Source organism: Camponotus vicinus, unplaced genomic scaffold (assembly GCF_025532165.1).
Source record: "Camponotus vicinus isolate PSW18456_S1 unplaced genomic scaffold, iyCamVici1.0 SCAF_10, whole genome shotgun sequence".
Classification (NCBI taxonomy): domain Eukaryota; kingdom Metazoa; phylum Arthropoda; class Insecta; order Hymenoptera; family Formicidae; genus Camponotus; species Camponotus vicinus.
Window position 1 is genome coordinate 14,316,049 of NW_028141946.1, and position 18,078 is coordinate 14,334,126.

General features: G+C 39.4%; 1 protein-coding gene and 1 pseudogene across 1 annotated transcript; both read left to right on the forward strand.

Annotated features, from left to right (window-relative positions):
- Nucleotides 1-8,307: 8,307 nt before the first annotated feature.
- Nucleotides 8,308-9,399, forward strand: LOC145960115 (uncharacterized; annotated as a pseudogene).
- Nucleotides 9,400-16,329: 6,930 nt separating this feature from the next.
- LOC145960290 (uncharacterized) lies at nt 16,330-17,028 on the forward strand. The gene has a single exon (XM_083079648.1). The coding sequence runs from the start codon at nt 16,330-16,332 to the stop codon at nt 17,026-17,028; it is 699 nt and encodes a 232-aa protein (XP_082935774.1).
- Nucleotides 17,029-18,078: the final 1,050 nt, after the last annotated feature.

An 18,078-nucleotide genomic window follows, 5' to 3' on the forward strand; every position in this document is an offset into this window, starting at 1 on the left:
GGCGCCGATGGTCCACAGAATATTTACAGCGTATGCAACCGCGAAACAAATGGAGGTCATCCGAGACGTCATTGTCCGTCGGAACGCTCGTTCTCGTTCTCGATGAGCGCTTGCCCCCATCGAAGTGGCCCTTAGCTCGCGTCATCGCTACGCACCCCGGACAAGACGGCCAAGTACGCGTCGCGACCGTTCGTACGGCCGCTTCGGAATTCAAGCGACCGATCATAAAACTTTGTCCGCTTCCGATCGCTAGCTAAATCCATGTTAAATTAAAATTACTGTCATGCGCTTTCCGTTTACTGGTTCTGTTATAATCATTCTCGCCTTTATGTATTCTGCCTTTGTGTTACGTCACATTGCGTCCGAGCGGCAATCCTTCTTACAAATGATTTAATTCTTTTCAGCGGCGTTCGTTACGCCCCTGAGGCGGGCGGTAATGTTCAGATTTTATTCTCAATTGTCTTTCGACTTCGCGAAACATATGGATTCTCGACCTGCCGCAATATTTACCCGCGCTCCTTCCCCTGGCCTCTCGCGCCTCGCGCCACGCGACAGAACAGCTGATCCCGACAAACCGCCGATATAGTCGCTCTCGATCGTTCACGCGTCTCAGAAATATCGTTTTTTGAATCTCTATTGTCTCTCGCATCGATAACGGCTTTTTCGATCTCGCGTCTCTTTTCAAAATTGTTACTCCGTTAATCGATTTTTTTTCTTTCGATAAATAAAGTTCAGTTTATTGTGTTAAAAGACAGTGCACTATATTCAATAATTTTCCTTCGATCTCCTAACAACATGACATCCTGTATCATGTAATAACGATAAACAAGTATTTAATAAATTTGCTCTTTCCATGGCATTTAAACTATTAATTAGAAAATATCCTAATGGTATTTTCCAGTGACTATTTAAAGCTACGGCAAGAAATACTAAAGCATTGTTAGCTAAATCTAATTCATCATGATCATAAGTAAAATCAGAACTTAAGTTGATAAAACCAGAATAATTGTGACCATCCCAGTGAACATGTTGTCTAATGGCCATCTCATCAATTACAACGTTAACAATAACAACTCCTTCTTGTACTTTTTGCCGAATGGAATTGAAAGATTCATGTGTAAATCCTGGTTTGCCATCAATTGATTCAAACCATTTTCATATTGTACGCTCGCTAGGTAATAAGTTATTAAAAGATCTTCTGACGTAAGCATAAGCTCTAGCTGAATAAAAGTGTAAAGTGATAGCAAATCGTCTTAAATCTGAACTAAACGATGCTTTCTTGACTCCCGACAAATGTCTTTTCATTATCTCTGAAAGCGAATCTGATGTTGTCGTCTATATGTAGAAAATAGAAAAAATTAATATTTCTTAATAAAAAATTCCTTTTTTCCATTAATAATTAACAGTTATATTTAAAAAATAACTGTTAATTATCTATATATTAATTTTCTCAGTAAAAAATCCACAAAAAACTGCATTAAAATTTTAAACATTAAGTAGTAGTAAAATCTGAAAAATAGTTTCTATATAATTGATTATTTATCATTATATACACATTATATACATGGTAAAGTGTTTTTATTGTAAAGTAAAAATTTCAAACTAAATTATATATAAATGAAAACTATAAAATATTAATTATGAAAAATATATTTAATAGATTGACACATTAATCATTTATTGCACTAGTTTAACAACAAATTAAATTAATTAACTAATGAGATTAAATAACACAGGCCCACAAAAAAAAAATTTGTTTGACTATGAATCAGAACATAGTATTCCCATGTATTTTTCGACGCTGAATCCGAATCCGATGTCCGTTTTATCGTATCACGTCAGGTTTAAGGGCAATTCAAGGTCATATCGTTGAAAAGCGCATTAATGAGGCCAAATATTATATCTTCATGTTTTTGAGGTTGCTAAATCCAAATCCGGTGTCCATTTAATCATATCACGTCGAGTTCAAGAGTATATCAAAGTTGAATCACACCCTAACGCCCCCCTGCAGGGCAGCGCGCCTTCGCTGGCTTCGTTACTCCAGAGAATCGGAAAATGGATCATTCTACACATCCTTCATTGAGGCAGTTGTCACCATTTCCAGCATCCTCTGGGGCAGCAGGCATTCTATATGCACGCACGCACGCACGCACGCACGCACGCACGCACGCACGCACGCACGCACGCACGCACATACGCACATACACACACACACACACACACACACACACACACACACGAACACACGTACACACGCACGCACATACAGACCTCATGCACTCGCGCACTCATGCAAACGCCGGCGTTAGCGTACACACACAAAAGTGTGTGTCTGGTTAAAAAAGCTCAAACACGCTTATTTAATGATTTACTCACTGATTTTTTAAAGATATAAATCGTTACTGAACGTTCCAAAAAATTTATTCTCAGGTCTTTGGGTTGTTTGGGAGTAAAGTCGCTTGGAGTCTTAGAGCTCGAGGTTAGACTCTCAGACCTTCAATCTGTCTGGGGGCGCTTTTCAACGATATGACCTTGAATTGCCCTTAAACTTGACGTGATACGATAAAACGGACATCGGATTCGGATTCAGCGTCGAAAAATACATGGGAATACTATGTTCTGATTCATAGTCAAACAAATTTTTTTTTTTGTGGGCCTGTGTAATTAATGAGTGTTTACCTTATTAAGAGCAATTACAGAATTAAGAAGTTATGTTCATTATGATCAATTTTGATAGAAACATTTTGTACATTTCACTACTATTTAATGATAAAATGTTAATGATGACATTAAGATTTTATGTGTACCAGTAACATCTGAGCTGCATTTTCTGAGATTAATCGTTTCTTTTGTAATGTTGAAAGTAAATCCTTCAATGTCTGCACTTTTAATTGCAATCTTTTAAATCGCTTTTTAGAAGCATCTAATTGTTTGCGATATTGGGAGACTTTTCTTACAGCTATATCAAAGCATAACTTAGCACGGCGTGGAGTTGAGAAATGTTCAGCTGTACAATCTCCAATTCTTGCAGGACGCCAAATTTTTGTATTTGCACTATGTGACTCGCTAAAAAGTAAATTATTTTATATAATACATATATTTCTATATACATATAATATATAAAATAATATATATATAGAATATATTTTGGGATAAACAATAAATATATTACTGTAATGGTATTGGTTACATGCATTTCTCTTCTTCATTAATTTCTTTCCTTTCACTTTCATTTAATGTCTCTTCTTCACTGTTAATTTCTTTTCTTTCACTTTCATTTACTGTCATTGTTGATGCTTCATCTATATTAGATATGGATGACTCTTGAGCTCTACAAAACAAAGATATATATATAAAATATATATTCTTATTTTCATAGGATTATTTTCAAAGAATAATATACCCTGATAATGTAATTTCCATTTCTTCTTGATTATAAATAGATTCTTTTGCATTTTCTACACCTGATGTTGCGGGAGAAGATAGGTTTGATACAATATTTGAAACAGTCAAACATTGTTTTTGTATACTAAAATAATAAATATAAATTATTGAAGCAAAATTTTTTGGAAATGATTTTTTTAAACATTATTAATAACATTTTTTAATAAGATATAGAATATAACTTTTCTGTAGCGATTAAAATTGCATATTACATTTTTTTTGTCTTTATATTATATTATATTTATTATATCTTATATTACCTTTTTAGATACTTTTTTCCTTTTCCAAGAAATAATGGAATAATGGATGGAACTGCGTTTGGTTGTAAAATTTTTCGAGATCCATTAGTCCATCGCAAATGAGAAGAACTGAAGTGACGTGAACATACTCTGCTTTCTTTCGTGATTTCGCTTATATTGCACGCATCCATCCATAATTTTTTATACTTTTCATTTGTTGGAAAACTGAAATTTTTTATGTTTTTCTTTCTTGTACTGTTTACAGAATGTCACTTTATAACACTACGATTTGTATCATTAATACTTACGAGTAAAAAGAAACACTATATTTTGATGAATACGTTATATCACAAACAATACATCTTCGAACCATAATTGTTAATATTTATTAAAATAATTAAATTAATATTAAATACACACACAGAGACTTTCTGAGACTTCAGACACAACCTCAATATTATGTTCTCTCTGTAATAATACATACATATACACATATACACCAATCTGAATGTTTTACTGTATAGTATATGTCATGTGCATGCGCAAAACGTATTTCCGGACACTTGTAGAAAGAGAAGTACCAAAAAGATGTTTCTCTCTCTAATCTCCTCCGGACACAGTCTGATACGTATTGCCAGTCCATATCTGTAAGGTCTATGGTAATAAGATTTGCGAAAACGAGAGTACATGTCGAATAGGACGGCGAATCTATTTTTGTCAAAAACTAAATTTAAATCATCGTAGCGATAAAATTCCGAGTTTAGATAGAGTTTAACGTTGGTCAATTTGCAGTCGTTGAACAATGTAACGTCTTGCGATATCGCATTCTTTTTACCAGTTTGCAGTGCAAAGATCACGTATCGTGGTTTCTCTAGCTGGAAGGCAGCTTTCACGGTCCACGAATGATTAGTGCTATGTAACAGAGGAAATTCGTATAGATCTCAAGATCGAAAACTCATGTTTAAGTATCGTCCGCTTTCCAATACTCGTAGCAATGACAATTTATTAATCTCATTCAATATTACATGAGGCATACGCCATTGTATCTTGAATAATTCAATCTGAGCTTCCGACGATGGATGTCCGAGTAGACAATTATTATCGTTGCGCGAACGTATCAGAATCAATTCGTGACGAACGTTAATCACACGCGTTTATAATCTTCGCAAAATCCTAGCAACATTTTGAGCGGCACGCAATAGTTGAAATAATCTTGGTCATCGTTGTACGTCAAATCCCATGCAGCGTTCTTCAAGTTTATACTTTTCTGATGCGTTAGAGAGACATAATTTTTGATCGTCGAAGTTATTCCAACATTTCTGTTGCGATCAATCTCCACGCCATCGAGTTCGTATCGAAGATCATCAAACATGAATGCAACGCAATTGTTTCCCAATGCCACCTTCGTTTCGTCATTCGCTTTACGTACATTCAACTTTCCCTCGATGTAAAGAAAGCTTCCGCACGATAACGTGTACAAATCCTGATGTTGTATAGGTATTCGTATCTCGCCGCTGTATCCAAACGTCGTATTGGCGTACAGATTGTACGTATGAGTCTCAATCTTGACGATGCGATCGTCAAAGATTGGCTCGCCTTCGATAATCAAAATATCAATCATTTTTTTCGTACGAATCCCAATTATTTTAAAAATTCACGGTTTAAAGCGTTTAGCTTGTTCTTAGCGGCTATCTTATTATTGTCACCCGATACCGCTCGCCTTCCCGCAATAGTATTGTCCCTCGTAAAAGTATTGTCTCTCGCGTGCTCCGTTTCGTTCAGCACGAGCATGCTATGTTTGTCGTCGCCGTATATGCAATCTTACGGTAATTTCCTCTCCTCGAAAATCGAGCAATCGACCTCTTTGATCCACAATGCGTATCGTTAAATCGGTAATGCTCCGTACGATGATCGGCAGGTAAATGATCTGTGCCGGCGTTTCCGATATCTTATATCCTGGCGGTACGCTCGGTGAAAATTCAGGTATCGTGTGTACGCGCATGTCATTGCTGTACGCACCAGTGGTCACGTTACATTCTATACGAATAATATTCACGTTTATAATATTAACCGGTTCGTCCGATTCGTACCAGCGAGGTTGCAATATACGATTCGACGAGAATCCAAGCAACGATCCTACATTGTCGAGTTTGGTAAAGTTTACTCTGTAGGCGCATTTGATTTCGCTCTTTAGCGTACTATGATTGGCGCGGAATACAATTGGATATTCCTCATCATCGTTTTCAATATCTTTGGAAACGCGTTCATCTTGCAAAATTGCATGTTTGAGATAGTCATTTATAGCGTGCAATTCGTAAGAGCCTTCGGGAATCGTAATTTTTTTGTCGTCGTCAAAGTAAAATTTATTATTCGAAAAATTTACGTTCGGAATCGTATGATAAGTTTCAAAGACTGTTAAACCGAGCTCGTAATTGGCATCGGTCAAATCTATAGCGGGAAAATAGCTTACAGCGAGAACGCTGCTTCTGCCAGTCAACGTAAGTCAGTGACAAGTCGAACGAATACTGAGTCGTGACGGTGGATTGTCAGGCTTTAAATTGATCGTCGACTGTTTGAAGAAATTTTAAACATAACTGTCCACAGATACTCTGATTGTAATTTTGATATGACGTGTAATTGTAATCAATTTTCACTCGTCCGAAATATCGCGCAAGTTCCCTGGATGGTCGAAGATTTCCAAAACTGTCGAAATATACGACACGATTTCCTCTCTTTGCGTACGCTACCCAATGAGTACCGGGACCATCAACGTCATCCAAATTAACGATACCGCTCTCGTTTCGTCGTACGCCGCTTATCGGTAAATTATTGCGCATGAAAACACCTCTAAAGAAAGGTATGCGCATATGTCTCGCCAATTGTTCCAATTGCACGTTAGTTGTCGCACCCATAGGTACTTTTAATCTTTTCTCGACGTTTTTTTTTCCTCTTAGACTTCGTTGAGAATCCCTATCCACGCTTGTATGGAGAGAGGTAAAGTCCGCGACCTTCCATAGCGCGATTGTGACGCCGCATTTCTTCCAGCTGACGTTGCGCCGCCTTATTATCGTTTACCGCCTTTGCGATTCCCGCTGCACCGCCGGCCAAAGAACCGACAACCCCCAATAACGGTAAAAGTGGTAAAATACCACCGCGTTTCGCTACTGGAAGTATTCGTTTTTTCCTCCTCTTTATCGTCGACGGCTTTTTCATTCCCATGCCGAGTTTTGTCTTCGCCTTCATAGCCGCCCAAATAGCTGTAGCGGCTGCTCTTTCGCCAAGAGTCGAATCCCTCGCGGTGATACGTTCTCGCGCTCTTCCAGCTAGTACGCGATCCGCGACGTGTCGTTCGCCGAGGTCGTTGCTTCGCGAATAAGCAATGTTGTGCTCGCGACAGGCGGCGTCCAATGGATTAATGCCTCGATCGCCTCTAGCCAACCGTTTCTCTAATCGAGTTCCCGGGCCGCAAAATTGATAACCGGGAATATGTAATTCGATGGGGAGCGCGTTTATCACACGATTTAAGAGACCGCTGCCTCTTACGATTCTCTCCGACATTCGTCACAATCTTTTATCAATGGTGGTGGACCGTCGATGTGCGTTCGCTGCCATGGTAAATTGTAATGTCGCATGCACCAACGATATTGTCGAACCTCCGAATCAACCTTTATGCATTCGGGAAGCTTGTCCCACAATGGTTCCACGTAATCACCAAAATTTTGCAGTAAAACAATCTTTGGGATATACTGCAGTTGGTCGGCGGTAAGCCGGAGAATGTCTCTTTTATCCGACAGAAGGAGAAACATTTTTGATACTGAGCGGTTTCGAGTCGAGACACCTTTATAAATAGGTCTCTCTCCATTATGGCTCATTTGCAAAATTGAATCGAAAGAAAAAAACATGCGGTTCGTGCGACAAGCGCGGATAATCAAAGTATCAAATTTCGACGATAAACTAATGTCGGAGAAAGAAGTACGCAAACATGGAAACATGCTGCCGACTACTATACGCGATATCGTTTGCGGTCCTTCAAACTGTGGTAAGACAAACGTGTTGATTAGCTTGATAGAAAGTCCGTACGGTGTACGTTTCGAGAACGTGTACATATACTCAAAATCGCTTCAACAACCAAAATATAGATACTTGGAAAATTTACTAGCATCTACAGACGAAATTGGTTATTTTACATTCTCTAATAACAGCAATGTTATTCCACCGAGCGAGGCGCTTCCGAATTCTATCTTTATCTTTGATGACGTGGCATGTGACAAGCAAGACATGATAAGAGAATACTTTGCAATGGGACGACATTCGAGCGTCGACTGTTTCTCTCTCTATCAAACGTACGCCAAGATACCCAAGCATCTTATACACGACAATGCAAATCTTTTGATTTTATTTAAACAAGACGGCACGAACTTGAAACACGTGTACAACGATCATGTAAATACCGACATGTCTTACGACGATTTCCGCGCATTGTGTCAGAAATGTTGGCAACACAAGTATGGATTCGTAGTGATCGACAAAGACAGTTCGCAGACCAATAGACGATATAGAAGAGGATTTAACGATTTCGCAATACCGTAAAGCGGTTAGTCGCTATCGACACATCATTCGAGCAATGTCATCCGAGCGTAGTATGAAGACGATCAACAATGATGAGGACCGTGAGAAGATTGCGTGGGAGATTGCAAAAACGAGCGAATCAATTCGCAAAAAATATCACGCTTTAAAAACTGATAAAATGGAGGAAGATGTCATGTTGGAAAGACAATTTAAACCAATTACCGAACCTTTAAAACAGCTTGTCAAAAATACCATTGGTATCGAATTTGATGGGCCAAAAATTGAGCTATTGAGTACGCTCGGAGAAAAGCACGACGAGAAAAAAGAGTCAAAACATGCAATAAAGCAAACATGGTCAAACATAATGAATTATTCACTAATAACTTCTACACCGAAACGTAAACAAATGGAACAATTACCGAAGTATCTACTCCGATGGAAGTACAACTGTGTCAAACAATGCCATCCCCATACGTTGAAGAAATTTACGAAAGCACGCCGGACTCGCTTATAACGACGGTCCGACGCGAATTAGAAACATCCGAAGGTCAAAAAACATTGCGAGATCATTTTGGTCCACAGGCGCAAAAGTATATAGGAGTTATTATGAGCAGTGATAAAAATAAGAGTATGGATTACGTCTACGTTGTTAAGTTTACCAACAAGGGAATGATGCTTGGTGATAAACGTTTCGATGTGGACAAGAACGATAATATATTCGTCGATGAGGTAAAATACGTGGGAACGCCGGGTCTCTACGAGTTAATTTTCAAGAGATTGTCCGATTGACGATACCGTATACACTGAAGATGATAAGCATAAATATAAAAGTATATTAAAAGCAACAAATGCGCATAGGCGCGGCAACATTATGCATAATCCTATTTTGGGTAACAAAGGATACAAGTATAAATATATAATTGCGCCATTATTCGCTGGTGAAAAGGTGGGGAAAGGTATAGATGTGCCGCGTACTATGACGCTAAACGACAACAAGATCGATTACGTCCATTGGAACGATCCAAACGAGTTGGTAGATCGTTGGCGATTGCTGGACGCTTCGCATTGAGCCGGTAACAATGCTCACGACAATGAAATCTTGTCAATTATCGAAGAACTTCGCGAGGCTGGCATTATTATAAATTAAACTATGCGTTGACGATACGTGTCATTCGGTCAATGTTCTCGGTACCGAAATGTCGATTAATAAATTTAGTTTATCGCTCGGAACGTCGAATAATTCGTACTATCAATGGAATGGATTATTCAGAAATTATATACACGATAATGCTCTATGTCTGACTGCCAATAATTTTGACACAAGATTGCGTAAGATTCAACGCGTAGCGCAACCGGAAACTGATACCGATGCCGTGAACAAACGATACGTGGAAAAACTTGTGAAAGATCAACGGGAAGAAATCGAGCAAAAAATAATCGCGCTCGAAACAAACGTGCAGGCGCTGTAAATAATGATAGACGAGATAAAGAAAATGCTGAGATATGCAACATCTGACTCGACGCAGTAGGCGAGACATACGGATATACTATTATCGCATTAATTATGTCTCGGTCAAACGTGCGAGAGAAAAAAAACGTCTCCGAAAAGAGACAACTAGTCGAGGAATTACATGCTCCGGCGAGAAGAAATTTTCCGCGAAGACGCGTCATTGTACGCGGATACGACGATCTGTGACAGGCGGACGTGGTCGACATGCGTCCATACTCTCGACTCAATAAAGGTCATAAGTACATACTCACAGTTATCGATGTATTGAGCAAGTATGCGTGGGCCGTATCACTCAAAAGTAAGAGCGGAAACGAAATGTCCGAAACGATCGTAAAGATTATTGAAGACGATGAAAGATGCCCGAAAAATTTTCAAACCGACAGAGGAAAAGAATTTTACAACGCGAGTGTGCAGAAACTGATGAAGAAGCACAACATTAATCATTATTCGATGTATTCCGTTATGAAAGCCTCGATCATGGAACGATTCAACCGTACTTTAAAAAATAATATGTGGAAAATGTTTACGTTCAACGGAAATTACAAATGAATCGATGAGCTATCTCGACTCGTTGCAGAGTACAATACGCGAAAACATCGCACCATTGGTATGAAACCTGTAGATGTTATTCCGGCGATCGCTGAAAAACTTTTAAATACGGTGTACAGCGATATAAAAATTGCGGCTCCCGCAAGATTCAAAGTAGGCGACTCGGTACGCGTGAGTAAATACAAGACTATCTTTGAAAAAAGTTTCACGCCAAATTGGACGATCGAAATATTTAAGATTATCGAGGTACAGAAAACTAACCCCGCGACATTCATACTCGAAGATTCGCACGGAAATCCCATAGCTGGAGAATTTTACGAATACGAACTACAACGCGTCGCTAATCCCTCGTATATCTCGTGGAAAAGATTTTGCGGAAAAAGGGTGATGACGTATACGTGAAATGGTTGGGATTGGATAAATCGCACAACTCTTGGATACATAAAAATAATGTATTGTAAACATTTATTAAAATGTATTTTTAAAAATATACATGGTTATTATCTATATATATACATATAAAATTAATTTAAATACACAATTATTTTACAAAATAAATAACTGTTATTTACAAAAATAAATTATTTATATCCTGTAATGTCCCCATGGTAGCGTGTCCGTGGTTTTGGGTACGATATACCGCTTGTCGTCGTACGGACTCAGAGCGATTTTTGTCTCGCGAATTGTATATACTTGATGCAATTTCGATCTTATACACGATTGCTGACGCGTCATTTCAATCTCTTCGTGCAAGCATCGTGTGTAATCGTCGAACGTTATCGTTCTCGCGACAACGTTATTCTTGACGCCTTTAATCTTCTTCGTATCCTTTTTCCCATCGCAACGCGTACATTTTTGCTCTGAGCCCGACAAATTCGGTCATTATCGCACCGTTATTTTCATCCTTCATCAGGCCCGGTATCTTTTTATTTACAAGCGGTATACCGTACGCATTGTCTATCGCATAATCACTCGTATCAAATCTACTGATGTCGCACTTCATGTTTTCATACACATCGACGCACTCGATGTGATATATCAAACTGTCGATGTCGGTATACATGATCTTACATTTGTCGCGATACAGGGGAAACATGTACTCGTGATGAAACAGACACTCTTTCGATATGTCGAGTATGCACATACCCACGTGTAAATCGGTTTATAAAATTTTACTTCCAGTTTGCGCAATTCTACGGCGATTAAGTTGTCCGAAAAGACGCTTCGACTATGGAAATTTGGTTTCCCGATCATTACTTCTGCGCCGTATCGTCCGTCCCACTTTGTCAATAATTTTACATCTACATGATTACGCACATTTTTCATCATTTTACCAAATACCGCATTGTTCATTAATTTGTATAAATTTTTTTCGAAATCGTTTTTTGCTAATGTTCTAAACTGTGTATTTAATTCCATATAATTGCGAAGCCACGGAGATTGTGTAAATTGTAATACGCGATGTATTTTTGTAACGCGAAGGCCGTGTCGCGTACATTGGTGGAGGTTACGGTAGTGTATCACGTAACGCTTCTTATCATATAATGTTGCGAGCAGCTTGTCTTGCAGCTTGCCCGGGCGGCTTGTCGCGTGTCGGACAAAACGGAAGGTCAGTGTGCGTATCGTGAAGATGTTGCGGATACTCGAGATCGACTTCGAGAATATAGCCTGTAGGCGAATTTAGCGCAATCGATGATACGTCAAAATTCGACACGTCATCGACCCATCGAAAATCGGCGTAAGGCAACGGTTGACACATTGCCCATCCGTATAAATTATTAACATCAAAATACATCAATTAAACCGGAAATAAGTTAGCGCTGGAAGTATATATTTTTTAATAAAAGTAGGTATACAGAGCCGGTTCTAACCCAGGGGCTCCGAGGGGGGATGAGGGGCGAGGGGGAACCGCGGCGGGGGGGTGACGTCACGTGCGGGGGGATGACGTCACGCGGGGGGGTGACGTCACGCGGGGGATGATGACGTCACGCGGGGGATGATGACGTCACGCGGGGGATAATGACGTCACGCGGGGGATGATGACGTCACGCGGGGGATGATGACGTCACGTGCGGGGGATGATGACGTCACGTGCGGGGGATGATGACGTCACGTGCGGGGAAGAGGGATCCGCGGCGCGAGCGATGGACGAGGGGGTCCGCGCGGGTAGGGGGGGATCCGCGGCGCGAGCGATGGACGAGGGGGTCCGCGCGGGTAGGGGGGATCCGCGGAAAGAAGACGGTTGTGTGAAAAGGATAGCGTAAAGTGTGTGAAGAGGACAGTGCGACAAGGATGGCATCAACGTGTGACAAGGATGACATCAACGTGTGACAAGGATGGCGTCAACGTGGGACAAGGACGACGCATTGTAAGATGCTGCATAGGTGGGAGAAGGACGATGAAAAGGTAAGTGAGCAACGAGCATATGAAAGAGAGAGAATGATAATATCGCGAACAACGCGTACGAAAGAGAACGATAATAGCGCGAGAACAACGCGTGCGAGAGAGAACGATAGCGCGAAGAGAACGCATACGAAAGAGAACTATAATATCGCGAGACTTAGAACGATAATAGCGCAAGACAACGCGTGCGAGAGAGAGCGAGAGAGCGCGAGAACAACGCGTGCGAGAGAGAACGAAGATATCGCGAGACTTACAACTGACGCGCGAAAGAGAACACAACGAAGATATCGCTATACTTACAACTAGCGCAAGCGAGATAGAGACGCAAGGGATGGGAGCGCAAGGAGAGGCGTGTAAATAAATTTTTTTTTAAATTAAAATATAAAAATTTATTTTAAAATGTGTTTGTAAATACATTTGTGTGTGTGTGTGTGTGTGTGTGTGTGTGCGCGCTTAAAATTAAGAATAACAGTAATATAATAGTAATAAGAATAGTAATAATAGTAATATAATAATAAAATGAAAAAATAAAAATATATATGGGGAGGGGGCGATGCGCCGGGCTAAGGGGAGGCCGCTCCTAGAAGGCTAAGGGGTCGATGTGCCGGGCTGAGTGGAGCCGCTCCTGAAACAGAAATAGACATTTGAATAGTTTTTTAATAATTTATTTTAGAACTTTTGATGTATTATAAATTGAAAGTTACTTACAATACTTTCCATGGCATTTTCCATTCACCGTTATACAATACACACAATTTATATTTTGATGCAGGTTTGGATTCACATATCTGTTTATCCTCTCGTCGACCATTCATATCATCGCGTAAACTCTAAAATCATGCATATTAATTTTAAGTGTTTTAAATTTATTACACATGGACAAAAATATTTTACTTTCAACGTTTCCAATTTCCGCCGTAGTATATTCTCATGATCATCTTCTTCCAATTTTTCAAAATCTTCTATTAATTCGAGATTTTCACGCAGTTTATTTCCAGTACAATTTACTTTAGAATGATTAGATTCTATATTGAAACATTTACATCCATGATATTTTGCAAAATCTCGCGCACATATTTCTCGAGCTAGAAGAAATGTCCTCAACGAATTTGTGCGAGGTTTTTCCAAGCCGAGCTCTTGATGTCTTATAAACTGAACGATTGAAGTTTCTAGATTCTTCTTTGAAAGTTGTTCCCGCTCGTATTGAAGTAATTCTTCATCATCACTAGTCCGAAAACGGAAATCAGGTTTCCCATCGGATGATTCCTCCTCCATTTCTCTCTCCTCTCTCTCTCTCTCCATCTCATCCATTTCTCTCTCTCTTTCCATCCAATAATCATCATCATCAGTATCATCATCGATGATAATAACGTCGTCTTCAGCCATTGCACTAACGTAACACAAGACTAACGAAACACAGAACAACGAAAGAAATAATATTCTAATGCTGCAGACTCCTCTTCATTATATATCTTTTAATATCTTTTGTCTCATTCCAACTAGAGCATCACATCTCATCTACCTCAGCATTTCTCTACATCTTTAGCGGCGCGTGTTGAGAAAAGTATAACTATTCTTATTCATATGGAAGGAAAGAATTAAAATCACAGATGGAATAAAAATAATTATTTATTGCAAGCATCGTAAAGAATATCATTTACAGCGCATGTTAATAATTCGCAATCGATTAATGATTCGCTGTTAAAGACATCACTATCGCGTATCGTTTTTACAGCATCGCATACAGTAGTAATGTTGTTACGTTGTAATACAGTTTCAAATTGTTTAAATTTTTCATTCATGAGATATGTATTCTCGCATAACCAATTGTGCATATGATCGATACAATTTTCAAAATTAAATAAATATAATAATGTTTGTGGTTTCATGTACAAAGAATTTTCGCATAATGTGAGTTTTACAATTTTCGATTGATACATTTCGATCGATAAATCTCCAATCCTTAATGGGAGAGCAGTCGATTGTAGAAATTGTTCAACGTCTGCTTGCTTCTGCATCAACAAATTCCACGCTGAAAAAGGCAATACTATTTGATTGCCTCGATTATCGCCGAGAATCAGTTCCACGTACGATACAGCTCCCACGCTTATTCCAATGTTCAAATACTTGTACGACGTTGGGATTAGAGCGTATCTTCTTCCAAGTATGCGAGTCGCACGATGAGGCTGAATGCTATAAAAATATAAATAATTAGATCAATATTTAAAAAAAATTAATAAATAAAATTTTTAAACGATCGAAACTTACGTGTCGCATTTTTGCTTCTTACACGGTGGAGTTTCACCGTTTCGAATCGGAACGTAAAAATTCATGTTGATTTCTTCAGCGAACCTTTCACACGCGTGATTGATGTAATACTGATCGTATTAGAATTAATATCAATTCAAATAGTATCGCAAATTGCAATGTAGAGGGGATTATTGCCAACGCATCATTTTAATTTCCTCTAAAATTTTGTCGCGCAGATGTATGGCTGCGATGACATCCCCAGAACAAAAAATTAGCTGAATTCGCTAAAATCGAGCGCCGATGTACGGCTGCTCCTGATGCAATCACGTTAGATTTTTCAAATGTACGTGACAAAACGCGAAATTATCAAAGTTAAATTGCGCATCGGAACAAAGATTTAGCTGAATGTGCTAAAATCGAGCGCCAATGTACGGCTGCTCCTAATGCAATCACGTCAGATTTTTCAAATGTACGTGACAAAACATCAAAAAAATAACCGCCAAGGTTAAAACGCACATCACCCCTAGACAAAGATTTAGCTGAATGCGCTAAAATCGAGCGTCGATTTACGGCTGCTCCTGATGCAATCACGTCAGATTTTTCAAATGTACGTGACAAAACGTGAAATTTTCAAGGTTAAGATGCGAATCGGAACAAAGATTAACCGTCAAGGTTAAAACGCACATCACCCCTAGACAAAGATTTAGCTGAATGTGCTAAAATCGAGCGCCGATGTACGGCTGCTCCTGATGCAACCACGTCAGATTTTTCAAATGTACGTGACAAAACGTGAAATTATCAAGGTTAAATTGCACACGCTATTCCGGGGAATTTTTTAAGATGAAATCATTCTAGAATGTTCGATGATATGCAAGAGACAGTATATAAATCATGATCAAGAGGCACACCCCGCCAGTATTTTTGCTAAAATACATCCAGAACTATCATTAGGAAGCGCATTTCGCAAGTGTGTGTTACAATATGGAGGAACAAAATTTGCGAGAGCAATCCACATTGATTGATTCGCTGGAAGACTACATTGTGTGGGAGCAACGATGCGACCAATACATCGAGTCGTTGGAAGAGCAAAGTCGAATCAAGCGACCGCGATTATCGATCGGAAATCGACAATCGCTGATTGCTCGGATCGCGCGCCTCGAAGGGTTGAAAAATTCGGTACGTGGACGTTTCGTACACGCGGGTGCCGGATGCAGCACGCGTCAAAATAGACTTGTGTGGCGTGAGATTGATACGGCGTTCGAGAGTCGCGTATCGACTGGTGCGGTGATAAATTATAACCACATCGAACCTCGCCAATTTCTCGATGACGCCAAAGACATTGTGATAGAACATGTGAAGAACGTTATGAAAAGACACAATTGTGTAAAAGTGAACACAATATTTAACGGTGAATTCGTGGCTGGGGATAAACACGCAAATAAAAGTATCAATACGAGAAACTATGAACTCTTTCGCACATCCGATTTACGCGAGTGGTACGAATGGCGCGTTATCGAACCCACCCTAGCGTCTCTGGAAGAATTTCAGGAACGCGATAGCGGGTGGGCTTTGTCGCGAATACTAAATTTAACTGTAAATATAAATAAGTATAATCCTATGCGTGCGGGATGTCACATCAAATTACCGCGGGAGATTATGTTGAAAAGAGCAGTGATTAACGTACAATCCAGAGACAATGCGTGTTTCGCGTGGGCAGTGGTCGCCGCACTATACCCCGCCGAAAGAAAGGCGGAACGGGAATCATCGTACCCGCATTACACGACAGTGCTGAATCTCCGGGACATTGAGTTTCCAGTGACTGTAAACCAAATAAAAAATTTTGAACATGTTAATAACATTTCGATCAACGTCTACAGCATCGAAGACAAGAACAGCATTGTCCCGATGCGTCTTACGGAGCAGAAGCGGGATAAGCATATCAACGTGCTGTACATTGAAGACGACAACAGCGTCGGACATTTTGTGTGGATTAAGAATTTATCCCGGCTCGTGAGCTCGCAATTGAGCAAAAAGGATCACAAGAAATATATCTGCGATCGGTAAGTTTAATTTATATTATTTGAATAATTATAGGTTATACACTTTGTTATATAAATCTTTAAAAAATTTTTCTTTTACAGATGCATGCATTATTTTAATTCGGACACCAAGTTGCAGTCGCATACGGTCGACTGCGGAAAGATGAACGATTGCGCTGTCCGATTGCCGAGCGATAAGGACAAGTGGTTATCGTTCAACAACTTTAATCGGAAGGAGCGGCTTCCATTCGTCGTGTACGCCGACTTGGAATGCGTTCTGGCCAAGACGGAAGAAGAGAAAAACGCATATCAACACCATCGGGTATTTAGTTTAGCCTATTATGTACATTGTTCGTTCGACGAATCTTTATCGTACCATTCGCGTCGTAGCGCCGATTGTATAGCAGGGTTTGTTGAAGATCTTAAAAATATAGCGTTACGTGTAAAAAATATTTTAAAAACAAATGTCCCCATGGTAAATTTGACGTCCGAAGAGTGGGAGAAATTCCATAGCGCCACTCAATGTCATATATGCGAAAAACCGTTCGCGGAAGACGATACACGCGTTCGCGATCATTGCCATCTGACCGGGCGGTACAGAGGTCCAGCACACTCAAATTGCAATTTAAATTATAAGGAATCTTTTTGCATTCCCATAGTCTTTCACAATTTATCCGGTTACGATTCACATTTCATTATCGAGGAAATAGCTACAGCATTCGAAGGGAGAATCGATTTATTACCAATAACTAAAGAGAAATATATTTCATTTACTAAAAATGTTTGTATGGAAGAAGAATCAAAAAATCATGTAAAATTACGTTTCATCGATTCATACAAATTTCTCGCATCGAGTCTCGATAAATTGGCATCATTTTTGGACAAAGACAAACTCAAAATTTTAAAATCAGAATTTCAAAATTTATCAACAGAAAATTTCAATTTGTTAACGCGAAAAGGTGTATTTCCGTACGAATACATCGACTCTGTTGACAAGTTGCAAGATACGTGTTTACCGCCGCGCGAATCATTTTACAGTTCCTTGACCGGTGACACAGTATCCGAGACCGATTAC